The sequence below is a fragment of the Falco peregrinus genome, chromosome 16 (genome assembly GCF_023634155.1).
Source record: "Falco peregrinus isolate bFalPer1 chromosome 16, bFalPer1.pri, whole genome shotgun sequence".
Taxonomy (NCBI): Eukaryota; Metazoa; Chordata; class Aves; order Falconiformes; family Falconidae; genus Falco; species Falco peregrinus.
The window spans coordinates 1,342,852-1,358,388 of record NC_073736.1 but is presented as its reverse complement, the minus strand read 5'-3'; the positions used below and the strand labels follow the sequence as shown (position 1 = coordinate 1,358,388).

Below are 15,537 nucleotides of genomic sequence, written 5' to 3'. Positions count from 1 at the left end.
CACCCCAGAAAATGCTGCCATGTTAAGCTGAGCTTGCTGCCTGCGCCAGGCCCTTCGGACACCACGGTGCCAGCAGTGGTGGGGGGCTGCGGGGCTGCTCCCAGCATAGGCTGTGCCGGGTCCCTGCTGGCCAAGGGCTGCCCTGCTGCAGAGCACAAGGAGGATACGGTGACACTGGGAACAAAAGAAAGGCCTCGCTACCAGACAGGGAGGGCAAAGCCAGAGCTTTCCACACTCCAAAACCAGCAGCAGGTTGCTGGTGGAGAGGAGCTGCGAGTGCTGGCCCGATGGATGCAGGCAGGAGGGCATGGCCAGGCAAGGAGGCAGAATGCCGGCACATTCAGCTGATACAGAAATGCCTCTGGAGGCTGGGGTGTCCCCAGCTGATCCCTGCTCACACCACCAGACCTGATCATCCCACCCCCCTCTCTGAGCTGGGCCCTGGGACCACCACTGCCCTCTCAGCTGGGCCCACCCCAACCACCAGCCTGCCGATTCACCCCAGTACCCCCCTGGACAGCCCCCATGCCCCAGCCATGCCTCACCTACCTCAGCCCTCTCCTTCCAGGATGCTTCCCCAGGAAGCCATGCAGATGCCAGGTCCTATCCCATGGCTTCCCGCACGTCTCAGGAGACGTGCCACCGCATCCTCTGAGCTGGCTCTGACCTACTGCCCTACAAGCCTGGGTGTGCGCCGGCGCGGTGCATGAAGCATTGGCCTGGCGGCCGGGGCTCGGGGGCTGATGGCCCCATCTGCAGCACTCGGCTCCTGCCCGGTGCATTAGCAGCACGGGGAGACGGGGCCTGGGGCGGTATTTGCTTTCTAGGTCAGAGCCAGCTGAGGAGGCTGGATGAAGGGCTGCACTGGATGAGTGCTCTGCGTTGGCAAGGCAGCTCCTCGCCCCAGCTGGCTCTGGCAAGGAGGGGATGCCCAGTGCCCAGGCTCCTGGACAGGGCACCTCTGTGTCCCCCAGCACCCAGCCAGGGACATTCCCTGGGTGTCCCTGTGGACTGTGCCACGCTGCCTGCTCCGGGGGACCCTCATCCCAAGTCCTATCATGGGGCCATAGGGGATGGAGCTATGACTAGATCACCGCTTGGCCCCATGTGTCAGCAACATCCTGGTGACGTTGCAGATCCCCAGAACACGTCCCTGCAGTTAAGAGGGCCCTGTGCTGCTGCGGCTGCCCTCTTGCACCCAATCCTGGCGAGGGGTACCCAGCACAGAGCACCCAGTCTGTCTCTGCACCCACTGGCAGGGCACTGGGGATTTCCCTTGCAGCACGCTCAGGGTCACACTGCGGACCCTGTGCAGGAACAGGGACTCTGGCACCCGGCCGTGGAGGTGCCAGCCCAGCTTGCCGTGGCACTGAAAGCCTCACTGGCACTGGGGGACTGTGGTGCTGCCAGGGCCTCGCAAAAGGCTCAGCCACACAGGGCTCCCACCCCAAAGCTTGGCCCTTCCCAGGAGGGGCTGACCCTGCCCACACTCTGCCTGCTCAGTGGCTGATGGAGATGAAGTCATGCTCTGGTTCACCCCTCCCCGCACTGCCTCTGCAGCCAAGGGCACCCCAAGGTTATCTGCCTGCACGAGCAGCTCCAAGATGAGACAAGAAGCAGTGAAGCCCTTCGTACCCACAGCCAGAACCACTGTGGCCCCAGCCATCCAGGGCAGCCCAAAGCCACCCTGCTGCCCATCACACCCCATGGTCCAGTGGCTGGTGGCAGAAGGTAGTGACGTGCCACCTCTGGCTGCCAAGTGATGGGTTACGGTCCCCAGGAGGGGTCCACACTGAGCCAGCACAAAGCACCCCATTCACAAACAGAGGGCAGCCCCTGAGATTCACCCTACATGCCTGTGGGGAGGACAGGTCTGACACTTGTGGTGCCACAGACACTCTTGCCCCCAAGCTGCAGCATCACGGGGGCGGAGGCCTGCACAGGCACCCCTCGGTGTGTGTCCCCTCCAACTGTAACATGCACCTCCAGGGCATGTCTGGGGAGTGCTGGCCCCCAGGATGGGTGTGAAGCCATGGGCTGTGCTCTATCCTGCAACGAGCTGACATGACTATGGCCGCCCCAGGAGGGCCAGAGCAGCACAGTCAGAAGAATCCTCCTGTGCTGAAACAGGAAACCTCCAACATGCTGAAATCCTGGACCCTTGCCAGAGCCAGGGGCACCTCAACAGTGCAGTGGGAGCTGGACACATCTGGAAGGAAAATGCAAGCCCTGGGCATGCTAGGTTGTGCCCACCTGGCAGGAGATGCCCCTGGCCCTGTGGGTGGAGGGACAGAGGCCAGCGGGGGTCCCAGAAGGAGAGGACCCCTGCTCAGCAGTGCACCCCACTCTACTATGGTGCCACCCAATGACACCTCGGTGCGCAGTTCTCACTGGGGTGCTGAGACCTGGCCCTGCCTGCCCCACCACAAGCCACCAGCACTCCCAGCTGGACACAGGATGTCCCTGCAGTGCCAGGGTCAGAGGCAGCAGCTTAGACCCACTGGGAGAGCACTTCTGAAAGCAGCAGCACTTACCCCAGCAAGGCTCTGGCTCGGGGCTCCCACAGCCACACACCATGCACTTTTTTCAGCCCCCTGCTCTGGGAACACCCAGATCAAGCCGGACACTGCCCACATGCCAGAAGAGCAGTACACCCCAGCTCAGGGGCTTGCCAGCCCCAGGAAGCCCTGGCTGGTGTCCAGCACCACCAGCGCTACAAGGGCTACACTGCCTCATTGGTGGGAAAGCACCTTCTGGGATGCAGGGACATAACCCAGATTGGCCGTGATCTATGTGCTCCTCCATCCTGCTGTGCCTGATGCCCCTCCACCGCTGGCCGAACAGGAGGTGATGAAACCTCCAGAAAAGCCGTGGCACAGGCACCTACCCCGGTGTGGGCACTTACCCTGTGGTGATGTCGTCATCCTCTGTCAGTGTCTTCCCCATCAGATCGCTGTCACTCATGTAGCCTGACTTCAGCTCCACATCATCGGTGTCCAGTGCCTCAACCAGCTCCAGGCGGGAGATGTGGCTCAGCTTGCTGGGGCTGCGCATGGGCATGGTGTGCGAGTAGTGTGCCCGCTCGCCATGCATGTACCAGCTGGGTGTGCCCTCAGAGCGGCAGGTCCCCCCGACCGATGGCGCGTCCCCCGCCTGCAGGCGTGGGCTTGACTGCCCATAGCGCCAGGACAGTGGGGAGGAGCGGTTGGACAGGCTGGAGACGCTCCGGGGGTTGGCTTCATCGCTGTCATAGCAGGTCATCTCCAGGGAGCTGCAAGGACGGGATGCAGGGGTGGTTAGGGCAGAGCACAGTGGCCAGCAGAGGTCTATGCCCTGCCTCACCCCCACCCCGAACTGGGGCTGCAAGTGCTCAGAAAACAAAACTGCCCATTTTGAGGCAGCTGGGCAAGGCCAGAGGCTCCCAGGAGTCTGGGCGCAGGGACGCTGTCTGTCCTGGACCCCCTTCATCTCAGCTGGCAGGGGACAGTCCCCTCCTTCCCTGCCTGGTGCCAGCACAGTGTCCCATGTTCCAGGACCCACCGGGACATCCACACCACCAGCCCACTAATAGGCTGCCTTTAGTGGAAAGCCCAGACATGCTCCCCCATGCCCGGGCTGCTCTCCCTCAGCCATTTCCCTTCCCATCTGCACCCCAGTACCAGCCCAGACCCAAAACAGGATGAACTTGAGTGGTGGCACACTGATCCCAGGGGACACAGCAGCAGGTCATGCCAAGGAGTGGAGGTTGTGAGCCAAACGATGATGAAGAGCAAACCAGAGACCAGGTCTCTGCATCAGCATGCCATACCGAACCCCTGAAGAGTGAACCTCCAAGTCTGGGCAGGAGGGGACACCCCAGGTCAGGGCTGCCCAGCCCCACAGGCTAGCCTGCTGCTCTCCAGCCAGCCCAGAGCCATCAAGTGCATCAGGAATGGGGAGTTCAGTTACTCCCTGCACCCCTCAGGGTGTATTTTGGGCAAACAGCATGCCAGGGAGTGATGCTGAGACTAAATATAGACACCAAAAATTATTACTTCTTGGAGCAGCGACTTGGGAACCCACAGCCCTTGACTTGGCTCTAAACGTTACTATCAGCGAACTATTCCCCATCTTGGATTAAATGCTCCTGCAGGAGCACCAAAAGCCAAACCCTGGCTGCAGTATTGAATTTAAAACAGGGAACTACATAAAAAACTAGGAAGTTTGTTAAAGCGGAACTAAAAGAGGCAGCTAAAAGGGTTTAGTTTTTGTCGGCAGCACAAAGGCTATTTAAGGATGTTCTGCCGGCGGCTCAGAGCACATGCAAACCACGTCTCCAAGCAGGACTAAAGCGAGCCCTTGAGGAAGCTCGTGCAGCCCTGCAGCCGGGTGCAAAGGCTGCCAGAAGTCCGATGACGTCTTTCAGGAACAAAGTTGTGTCCTAGTGGGGAAACAGCAAAGGATAAGCCTCCAGACGCTGGGTGGAAGAATACAGTGAGGAGAACAAGAGAAATTTGAGGAATAGTTTGTGGAAGGAATAAAAAGGGAGCCCAAAGGAACAACACCAGCAAAGCGGAGCACATCCAGAGGGCTGCGGATGACATCCGTATTGGACACACTTGTAGGAAACGTTCATGAGAGCAGAATTAGTGGGTATGTGTGCAATTACAACGTACCGGGGAAGAGCTGACACAGCTTTACACAATAAAGGAAAATCCGGCTCACAGCCGCGGTGGAGCTCCTGGAGGGATGCAGGGAGCACGCTGCAAAGGCTGCTGCAGAAGTTGGTGGATGAGTGCCCTCATCAAAGGCAGATTAAGCTTCCAAATAAACTCAGCTGCCATGGGATAAGAGGGAAGATCCTCACATATTTAAGAACCGCTTAAGGGACAGAATGCAGGGGCAGGCATCCCTGGGCTATCAAGTCATTTTTCTCTATGTCAGGGATCCGGCTGAGGCCTCCGCCACGTGATGTACTACGCATCAAGAAAAGGAAGAGATAGTGAAGAGTCAAAACCCACCATCAATGCTAATTTAATCACCCTTAATATCCTCATGCTGTTTCCCTAAGGCTGGGTCTGGCAGAGGATTTGTAAAGGAGTTGAGCGCTGGGGCGAGAAAGCGGTGGGCGAAGCTTGACACAGATGAATGCAAAGCGAATGCAGAGCAAACATGAAGCAGACATGAAGTGAACACAAAGCAGCCCTGACTCGGTGCAAGCAGCACCAGGCTGTGGACCAACTCCCACGCTGAGCAAAGGGATGGGGCAGAGCTGTAATGGATAATTCCAGGAAATGGCCAGCCCAGGGAATATCGCTGTGGCCCCGTGCAAATCCCACTGCCCCAGTGCTCTGTTGCCTCTGGCTCGGAAAAGATCCAGAAAGTGCAGCAAAGATGAGCAGTGTCTAGACGAGCTTCTAGGTTAAGAAGAGCTAAATCATCCTGGCTGCTTCATCCTGGACAAAGCTGATCGAGGGGTGACAGAGGGGAGGTTTGTAAAGATGAGTGGTGGTGGGTGAAGAGCAGGGAGGAAGGTGCTGGGTTTTGCCCCTTCCAACACAGAAATGAGGACTGAGGGAGACCACGAGGTGGCAACAAACACCAGGAGAAGGATGTTCGCCGCATCCTCGGCTTTCCAGAGTCCTGACACCCGACACAGGCCCTCCGCAAAGCCCAGGCTTCATTGCGGCTGCACCAGCAGGGTGGGAGCCGGGAGGGTGCCCTGGGGAGTTACCCCCTCGCACCTGCTGCCCCCGGCCCACCACTGGCAGGGTCCAGGCCTGCCAGCCCCGACGGGGAGACAGGCAGGATGCTGGAGCTGCTGTGCAGACCCCAAGCACGGACAGAGCAGAGCAGTAACCCTGCAGTGGTATCAACTGAGAGACCCGGGGCACACAGGTAGTCCCAAGCATGTGTCACAGAGACCTCTGAACACAGAGGTAGCCACTCTGCTTTGGTTCACCACGCAGCAATCACCCTGTCCCCACTCTCATGGTCCCGCCAGCCCCAGCTGCAACCATGGGGTGCTGCCAGCCCCGGGCTCGGCAGTGTACCCACCTCTGCCCATGGGCTGCCAGGCATTTGGTCAGCTCTGTCTGAGAGTTTCTCTACCGTCACCTCTACATACAGTAGAGAAACTGAGTCACAGATGGGGATGAAGCCTGTGTTCCAAACCTGGGCAGGCGCAGAGGATACCTTCACCTCTGGTTGTCCTTACGGGGGCACCCAACAACTAGGAACAGACCTCACCCCTGCCTGGGGTCTGGGGGCAACTGGCTCCCCTCAGTGCCATCCCTACCCATCCCCACTGCCCCAGAGCATGCAGGGTAGCGTTGGGCCCAAAGCACTGCCAGGGATGGGGCTCTACCGCAGCCCCGCACATGACGCTGCACAGATTTGGGAGCATCTCTCCAAAGCCCCATAAGTAGGGTCCCCAGGCCAAGGGGCACAGCCAGCACCTACATGGCCTTCACCTGGAGTGGCTTCTCAGCCGCCCCAGCCTCCCTTGCTGCCCCAGGAAGGACCCTGGTGGTGGGGAAGGGGTGGGGGGGTCCACTGTCAGGGCCTCACCTGTGAGACACTTGAGAGCCCCTCAGGCTGGACATGGTCTCCTCCAGGTTCTGCCGAAGGTCCAGAACATTCTGCACTGTTCTCTTCCTCTGGGACTCAGGGTCTGTGAAGAGACAAGGTGGTGGCTTTAAAGGAATGAATGGCTCCTGCGTCCTTCTGCCCATGGCTGTGCCTAGCAGCTCTCGCCCTACCTGCTGGGAGGGGACAGGGCAGGGCTGGCACCGGGCTGGAGCTGTACCACCGCAAAATGCCTCCCCAAAGGGCGCTGCAGCTGGGATGGGGATGTCTGGTCCAGAAAGGATGAGCTGGCAGGGACCAAGTGGGGCCACAGGACCCACAGAGGTGGCAGGAGGCCAGCTACAGTCAGGCAACCATGAAGCACTGTGACCCTGCTGCATGGGGCCACACAGGAACAGCCATTCTGGAAGCACATCCCCAAACTCGCCCCTGTATCCCCCAGGCCCCGGGGGTGCCCCAGCCTGGGGACACGGGCACTGCAGCAGCACCGCTCAGTGTGCAGCCAGCGGGAACTGAGGAGACGCGCAAGCCAAGCCCCACTCCTGCCTCATCCCTGGGGAGAGGCGGCTGCTGCTGTTGGGGGCTGGAGCAGCCAGTGGGAATGAGCCCCCCATGGGCAAGGCCCGGGGCTGAAAACCCGCGAGCTCCAGCTGCCCTGGGTCTTCTTCACCATGGCACAGGTATGCACCCCCAACCTCCACGTGTGCACATGCATGTACCTGCACCACAACTACTTGTGCATACACGTACATGCACGCACATCCACACACATGTGCATACACACCCATAAACACACATGCACACACAAGCATGGGCACACACACCCTCAGGGGCACACACACACACACACAGAGGAGGAGATTCACTCACTGCTGGCACAGCCCTGGCAGCGCTGCTGGGCTCTGGGCCATGGCTCCAGCCCCTGCACCCCTGACCCGCTCATGTGCATCCCCGGCAGCTAACAGCCGTGCCACCGCGGCTTTGATCCCCGATTTCAAGCCTTTCAGCGGCAGCTTGCCATTGAACTGCAGTGACAGCGGGCGCCAGGGACGCTGGATGTGGCTCCTCCTAATGTAACGTGGCAACCAGTGCTTCGGGATTTGCAATGGCACCGTGCAAACTGCAGCAGTGCAGGGACCACGGGGCACAGCCGGCACGCACCCGAGCAGGCGCCCCACAACAGCACCATCACACACCCAGCGCACAAGCAGGGCTGATGTCCCACTGTCCCCATCACGCATCAGCCAGTCCTGTAGCCAGCCCCGTGTACCATTTTTATTGATGATCTGGATGAGGGGATCGAGCGCTCCCTCAGTAAGCTTGCAGACAGCCCCAAGCTGGGGGGAGCGTTGATGTGGGGGAGGGCAGGAGGCTCTGCAGAGGGATCTGGGCAGGCCGGGCCGATGGGCCAAGGCCAGTTGTAGGAGGTTCAACACGGCTCAGTGCCGGGTCCGGCACCTGGGTCACACCAGCCCCACGCAGCGCTGCGGGCTGGGGGCAGGGGGCTGGGAACTGCCCGGAGGGAAAGGGCCTGGGGGGCTGGCTGACGGCAAACTGAACGTGAGCCCCCCGTGTGCCCACGTGGCCAAGGAGCCCAACAGCATCCTGGCTTGTGGCACAACAGTGTGGCCAGCAGGACCAGGGCAGTGACCGTCCCCCTGCACTCGGCACCGGCGCAGCCGCACCCCCAACCCCGGGTTCAGTTTCGGCCCCTCACTCAGGAGGGACAGTGAGGGGCTGGAGCGTGTCCAGAGCCGGGCAGCGGGGCTGGGGCAGGGGCTGGGGCACAAGCGCTCTGAGGAGCGGCTGGGGGAACTGGGGGGGTTCAGCCTGGAGAGGAGGCGGCTCGGGGGGGCCCTCATGGCTCCCTACAGCTGCCGGCCGGGAGGCTGTAGCGAGGTGGGTATCCATCTCTTCTCCCAAGGAACAAGTGATAGGACGAGAGGAAACGGCCTCAAGTTGCACCAGGGGAGGTTTAGGTTGGACATGAGGAAAAACATCTTCACCGAAAGGGTGGTCAGGCACTGGAGCAGGCTGCCCCGGCCGGGGGTGGAATCACCACCCCTGGAGGTGCTCAGAAGACATGTAGATGTGGTGCTCAGGGACATGGTTTAATGGTGGCCTTGGCAGTGGCTGGGTTAACAGTTGGACTTGATGATCTTAAAGGTCTTTCACGACCCAAATGATTCTAAGATTCTAACCACACCACTGGACACGCTGCAGGAAGCACCCATGGGTAATGCTGCTGCAACCCCGGGCTCTGCTTGCCCACTGGCCCAGGCAGGAGCACCTCAAACCAGTGAAGCGGCTCTGATTTATGTGTGACCCTGGAAGGTGGTGACAAGTGGTAACAGCCCCGATGAGACAGGTTAAATCAAGCAGGTTAAAGCCAGTGTAGATGAGGCTAAGAGTGCTGGTGAGCCCAGAGGGCACCCAGTGCAGCCAGCACACACCACCGCATAAGAATACCTGGCCCCGTGTGTGCCCAATCACCCTGGTCCAGCTCACAGAACAAGGCTTAGCAGGAGACAAGTTATGAACTCGTTATTAAATCTTTGTTGTGGCCCATGCACATTGGAGTTAATAAAAGGCACAGATCCTCCAGCTGGTGCCCCAGAGCCACAGGATGGGCATGTGCAGGTAGCATGGGCAAAGCGATGGAGGGCTGGAGCAGAAGCGGCTGCACACACGCAGCTGAGGTGCAGAGGAGGCTCCAGGGGCCCTTGCTGTCAGAGGGCTGCACCCACTCTGCTCTGCAGCTGCAGACAAGGGGACTCCTTGTCCTTCTGGTGGGGCAGGCAGAAAGGGTCGTGTTAGAAGATCAGAGGCACCTCAAAGGTGCCAGGCCCTGCCCTTGGGCTTCCTGGAAAGATGGATTTTCAGGCTTGAAATGGTAGGGTAAAAACCTGAGGCCAAGTTCACTGCTGCCACAGGTGCAGTCTGTAGGGCAATAGAACACTTTGGAGGGGAGGCATCTAAGAACCTTAGGGAAGACCAATAAAACACGCACCAGTGCCCCCAGGTGGGTCCATGCAGGGGAGGACTCAGCACTCTCAGCACCTCCACCCTGGCTGCATTCGATGGGTACCAACCACCCTGAGCCCCGCTCCCGCAGATGAAGGCAGCACGCACACCCTGGCAGCACCGTGCCCCCATGGGCTGGGGTGGGACAGAGCAGGGCAGGATGGAAGAGCCACCCTTGTCCCCCGGTGCTGCCAGCATGTCCCACCCTGCTACCAGCTTGGCAGCATGCTCCTCATGGGCACTGCTCCCTCCCCAAAACACCCTGGCTGCCTCCCCTGCAGCCACCCACAGCCATCTCCCCCGGGCAGAAAGCCCGCGCTTGGGCCTGGTGCTGCCACCTCCCTGGGTGCCGCTGGCAGCTGGGCTGCTACAGCCACCCCCATCCCGAGGAGCGGTGGGGCCAGGGCGGGCACTCGCTGTGTCCCCAGCCGCCCCGACAGAGGGGCTGGCACACGGGTGCCACCTCACCTGCACCCCTGCTGCTGCTGGGGAACCCCCTTGCGGAGAGGGCCCCCAGAGCACTCAAAGAAGCAGCATCCAAGGGCGAGGGGCCCAGTGTTTCAAGGTGACAGCACTGACCTGCATCCCCAGCTTCACCTGTGGCACTGCTGGCCATCCATGCCTGGCCCCCAGTTCTCGGGTGACAGTCCCGATAACTCTGGCCTCTGGAGTTGCCCAGGAAAAGCAGCTGCTCTCACCTGGGAAAGGGCGGAACTGTGACTTGAGGAGCCACTTGCCCTCCTCTGGCACACATCCAGCTGGCTGTGTCGCTGCTCGCACTGTCACTGCTTGTCCCCACTGTGCTGGGCCAGAGCAGTGACACCGGCCCTCCGCAGTCTGTTCTCCAGGTGCGGCAAGGGGCTGGGAGCTGTCTCAGGGCTGGCCGAGTCCGCTGCATGCCGAGGCTGAGCCAAAACCAGAGCTGCTGGGAGAGGTTGGAGTGTGGGAATGGCAGGAGCTCACTAGATTCCTCCCCACATCGATTTAGCAAGCTTGCCACAGCCAGCTGTTTCCAGCTGCTGGAGCGAGGAGCAGTGGGGACAGCTTAGCCTGTGCACGGCAGGGTCAGTCGGACAGTCTGCCTTGGCTAGGCTCATTTCCCAGGCAGCAACGGCTGGGACATGTCCTGCAGTGTCCCCTGCTCTGCCAGGGCTGCAGGCTTGGGGATCAGCCATCCCCTCCACCCCACCTCCAGGCTGGCTTGCAGCCTGGTTCGCAGCTTCCCGCTGCTCTTGCAGGCTCCATCCTGCTGCCATGGAGGGAAGGGCGTGTGGCTCCCGCCCTGTGCTCCTCCAGTCCAGTCACGCACAGGAGGGCAGCCCTGAGACAAAGCCACTGTCCCCAAGCCCTGTGCAGGGAGGCCACCAGGCTCCACTGCCTGAGTCCTCTCTCCTGTGCCAGGCTGGGTCTAACCTGCCCTTGCTGGCTCTGCCTTGCCTTTGCCTGCCACTGCACTTGGGCAGCTCTCCTGCTGCCCCCAACCCCCCAGCCCCCACTGCTGCTTCTTTCTTAACCGAGCGCTCTCATCAACGTCAGGAAACGATACGGCTCTGCTTCACACATGGGGAAACTGAGGCTGGAAGTCCTAGCCCACCATCAACCATCCCATCATCCGCAAGCGCTCTCCTGCGCAGCCTCCATCACCACCTCTGTGTTAAACGCCAGGCAGCGCTGCCTGCCACGCGACAGTGGGTGCCAGCACAGCAACCTGGCACCTTGGGTGCCCTGCCCCAACCCACACGCTGCCCATCGCCCCATCTCCTGCCCTGCACAACTGGGGAAGCATCAGATACCACCACCACGAAAAGGAGCATCAGTGAGATGGGATGCAGGGCTGGAAGCAGCTGAGGAGGATGAGAAGGAGGAAGGAGAGAGCTGTGCTGCAAAGGGCAAGGTGCTGAATGCTGTGACCGTGCCATGCACTGCAGAGCCAGGGCTGGAAGAGACCAGGGAGCGCCAGGTTGCGCTCATGTCCAGCCCCTCCAAGAGAGCGGTGGCTGCTCCTCTGCCTGCACGACGGGGCGCAGCCGTGTCCCCGCAGCCGGGTGCTGCCGACGTGGCCAAGTACGTCAAGGAATGAGGAAATCATCAACTCCAAACGGCTCATGACAGCTCATTTCAAAGGAGCATGTGGCCAACAGCTCCCGCTGGGGCCAGGCAGAGCTGCGTCCATGGGACACGTGTGCCCCATGTGCCTTGGCACAGAAACCCACGTGTGTGTGTGCCGCTCCAGCACTTGTTTGCATCATGCATATGTTCATGTGCAGGCCACATGGTAGCAAAAGCCTGCAGAAAGGTGCATACATGCATGTGCACGCCTGTGCCCACGACCTTGCACGTGTGCCCACATGTATGTATGCAGGCACAAGGACAGCAGCAGTTACCATCTACACCAGGACGAGCAGGCTAGGCTTGCATGGATGCACTGTCTGTGCCTGTGTTCATACGCTCAGCATGAGCATGGCACTCTCATCTATGTTTTCTCACCCCCCACAACCCAACTGGTCTCACTTCAGAAGATCAGACTCAGAAAGGAGTCCTGGCGACCCAGTAAAGGTTTTAATGGCAAGCGGGAAATTGCTGTAAAAGGCCTCATGGTGTTTCTGAGTCATTATGGTGAGCCCCTATTACACAGTAGCTGCAACGAATTTCCCCAGGCCATGAAACATTTTTAACTGGTTGCTCAATTCCTTCCAGCGCATTGAAAAATACACTAATAAACTCTGCAATAAAAACCATTCTCCCGGGGCCCTGAGACTCCTCCAGCCCAGCCGAGCTCCCCAGCTCCATAAACCTTCACGCAGATACACGCTTCTCCCACTGTGCTGCCTCAGCCTGCGCTCCCAGCTGTGTTTATGAATGAATCAGCCTAGGCATCGTTTTGCTGGTATTTTCCTTGCAAACCCTCCGCTTCAGCACCCAGAGCCTGCCACAGCCGGGCTGCCGGCCCAAGGGGAGACCCAAGACTCTGAGTCCAGTGCAAGCCTCGCCAAGCCCTGCAGGTTCCCAGCTTACACCCCGCAGCGTGCAATTTGGTTACGGGCATCCTGGCACACTGACAGCAGAGTCTTTCCATATGGAGTAAAATGGCTTTATCTTGCATTACTTACATCCAGCTCTGATTCACGCTCCCAGACGGCTGGGCAGGGGGATGGTCGCAACCTGCAAACCTTCTCCCTGGGGTAAATCTCTTCTTCCCCTCCAACAGCTACCAAACAGGCTACATGAGCAGTGGAAATGGCTAACGGGGCTCTGTAGGGTGACTGTCAGGTCCACAGTGTTTCCTTCCATCATCAGCCTCATTTTCCAGCCCAGCCCCTTCCCTGCAATCCCTGTGCGCTCCCCCCAGGCACATACTGGGACCCCCCAAAACCACCCCTCTCTCTCAGAAGATGCCCCAGCCTGAGTTCCCTGGGAAGAGCACATCCCTACCACTCAGTGCCCCAGGAGGGCATCTTGCCCTTTCCTGAAAACCTGTTGCCCCACCCCATCAGAAGGCAGCGGGTTCGTTAGCACTCGCCATGGTTTAACTGCTCTCATTGCCGCGGCTTCTTGGCATGAGCCAAGGGCTGGCTGCCAACCCTGGGCCTCCTGCAGCAGTCAGGAGCGCATCCTGCTCCCCGAGGGGCAGGAACCAGGTTGGGAGCCCTGTGCCATCCAGCACCCAGGCAACACTGTACCTGGGTACCCAGATGGTTGATTGGCACCTCTGAAACACCCTGGACAGACCCACAGGGAGAAGCATAGCCACCATCCACTGGATGAAGGCAGCAGCCCCAGGGCTGGCGGAGCCGTAGGTGCTGCTCCCTGGCGACATGGAGGCACAGCCTCCTGCTACAGGGGACAGGGGATGTGCAGGGGATGCTGCAGATACGCTGCCCTCATCACCGCAGCCGGCACAGGATGGGGCAGCTCCACACCGTGCATGGGGGCCATCAGCTCCTCGCTGGCAGGCAAGAGCAGAAAATTAGCAGCGGTGACAGGCTGGGACTTCAGCCGAATCAGCACTTCTGGGGCGATCACTGCTGCTAAGCCTTGTGAATTGCTGCTCATAACGAGGGCAGGGCTGAGAGACCTGGAGCCTGAACCCCGTCTGGCTCCAATGAGCCAAGCTTTTAAAAGGGATTCAGACTTTCTCAGGCTAGAGCAGCCATAAATCTACTTAATTGGGTCTCTCCCATACACAAGTTTCCAAGTGAACCCGCTGGAGAGATCCAGACTGGGCCTCCAGCCCATTTGCGGGTTATTCTTTCAATGGATGCTGTGCTTGGCCCCAAACCACCCCACCTGCGCATCCAAATTACAGCTCCTTTTTCAGCAGTGAGAGCCTCTAGCTGCTCAATGTCCTGTGCATCCCACCTCTGTGCTGTCCTCCACTCCCCCACACTGAGCCAGGAGAGCCCAAACTCCCCTGTCTTGGGGCAGACCCCGCTCCTGCATGCAGCATTGCACACCTCCACGCCACAGCTGCCTCCAAAGCTGCTCCTGCAAAGCGTCGGAGGAGCTGGGAGCATCCCCACACCGCTGTCTGCATCCAAGCACTGCAGGTCTCCAAAATAACCCAGAGCAAATGCCTGTACAGCTTGGGAAGGAGGGGGATCGCAGACGGCAGGTGGATGGGCTGGATCCATGCACCAAGGGGTGCCCTGTGCCTCCAGACACCGGCACACGCAGCCACAGAAATGCAGAGTGACATGAACCCCCCAGTTAACAGCCCCATGGCCTCAGGCACATGGAGGTGGCATCACTAGTGGTCACTGCACCTGGGGGCTGTCCTAAGCTGGGGCCCATGCAGAGCGGGGTCAGGCTGGTCACACAGAACTCCGTGCCTCAGTTTCCCCCCAGAGCTTGCAGTGCCCCGCAGGGTTTTGCGTGCCATGCTGGCCAGCAACACGGCACAGCTGGCACAGCCTGGGGATTTCAGGCACTCCAAATGCTCCACACACAACACCTTTAACACAGCTACCAGCAGACATCCAAGGCAACACTACAGACTCTGCACAAAAAAACCCCAAACAAACAAAAAAAACCAAAACAAAAAAAACCCCAGAAAGCAGGGGGAAAGAAAAAAAACCCCAAACCAAAAAAACAAAACCCCACAAAAACCCCACAGCGAGGCAGAAGGCGCAGACGGGCCCCAGCACGGAGGCCCCAGAGCAGCCCGCAGCAGCAGGTTCATGCTCCCCACGCGTCACCAGACACAGGTCGGACATTGTGGAAATTCAAAATTCCAGATGGCTCTTTTTGGGTGGTGGGGCTTTTTTTTTTTCCTTGCCTCATTTCCAAGGCAACAAGACTCGCTGTCATCTGCTAGTTGCCATAGAGATTTCACCTGATTCTGCTTCAGCGGAAGAGAAAGCCGGCAAGCTTGCTGCTGCTGAGCCACTAGCCGCGACCGCCTTCAAACTTACTGGGAAAAGCAGAGATAAATGGGGCTTTATACCACGGAGGCAATGGGCTGATTCAGAGGATCAAAGGAAGGAACTGCGGCTTTCTATAGCACAAATCAGCCCTTCACTTAACTGCTTCGGTGCCCTCCAGATGTGCCCTACATCTGGGGACATTGCCAGCCCCCATTCTGGGCTTTGCCTAGTGGAGGAGGGGAACATGACACAGGGAGAATCCTGCACCGACTTCTGACTGCATCCCAAGAGCCAAGATGGGTTCCCTGCAGGGATCCTGTACCGTGACAGAGGGCACTGGGCCTATGGCCAGTCACAGCCACATCCTTCCTCCCATAACTACCCTCCCTCGCTGTGGACAACCCTTCTCCAAAGCCCCTGTAGCCCAGAAGGCGAGTGAGCCAAGAGGAAGATGGGGCAAACACAGAAGCAGCCAAGGAGGAGGAAGACCCTTGGGCAAAGGTGGAGATGCCCATGGGCTGTGTTCAGTACCGCTCGGCTGCCACAAACATGGGGGTTTAAGCATCACATCCCCCCGCCCCGG

General features: G+C 59.5%; 1 protein-coding gene across 2 annotated transcripts in view; it reads right to left on the bottom strand.

Moving 5' to 3' along the window:
* NAV1 (neuron navigator 1) overlaps positions 1-15,537 on the bottom strand; it is a 76,512-nt gene that overhangs the window by 25,438 nt on the left and 35,537 nt on the right. For both annotated transcript variants that reach the window (XM_055820030.1, XM_055820029.1), the window contains 2 exons: positions 6,550-6,652; positions 2,906-3,271 (listed from right to left, as the gene is read on the bottom strand). In XM_055820030.1, coding sequence (XP_055676005.1) covers positions 2,906-3,271; positions 6,550-6,652 — 469 coding nt within the window. The remainder of the gene's footprint in view (positions 1-2,905; positions 3,272-6,549; positions 6,653-15,537) is intronic.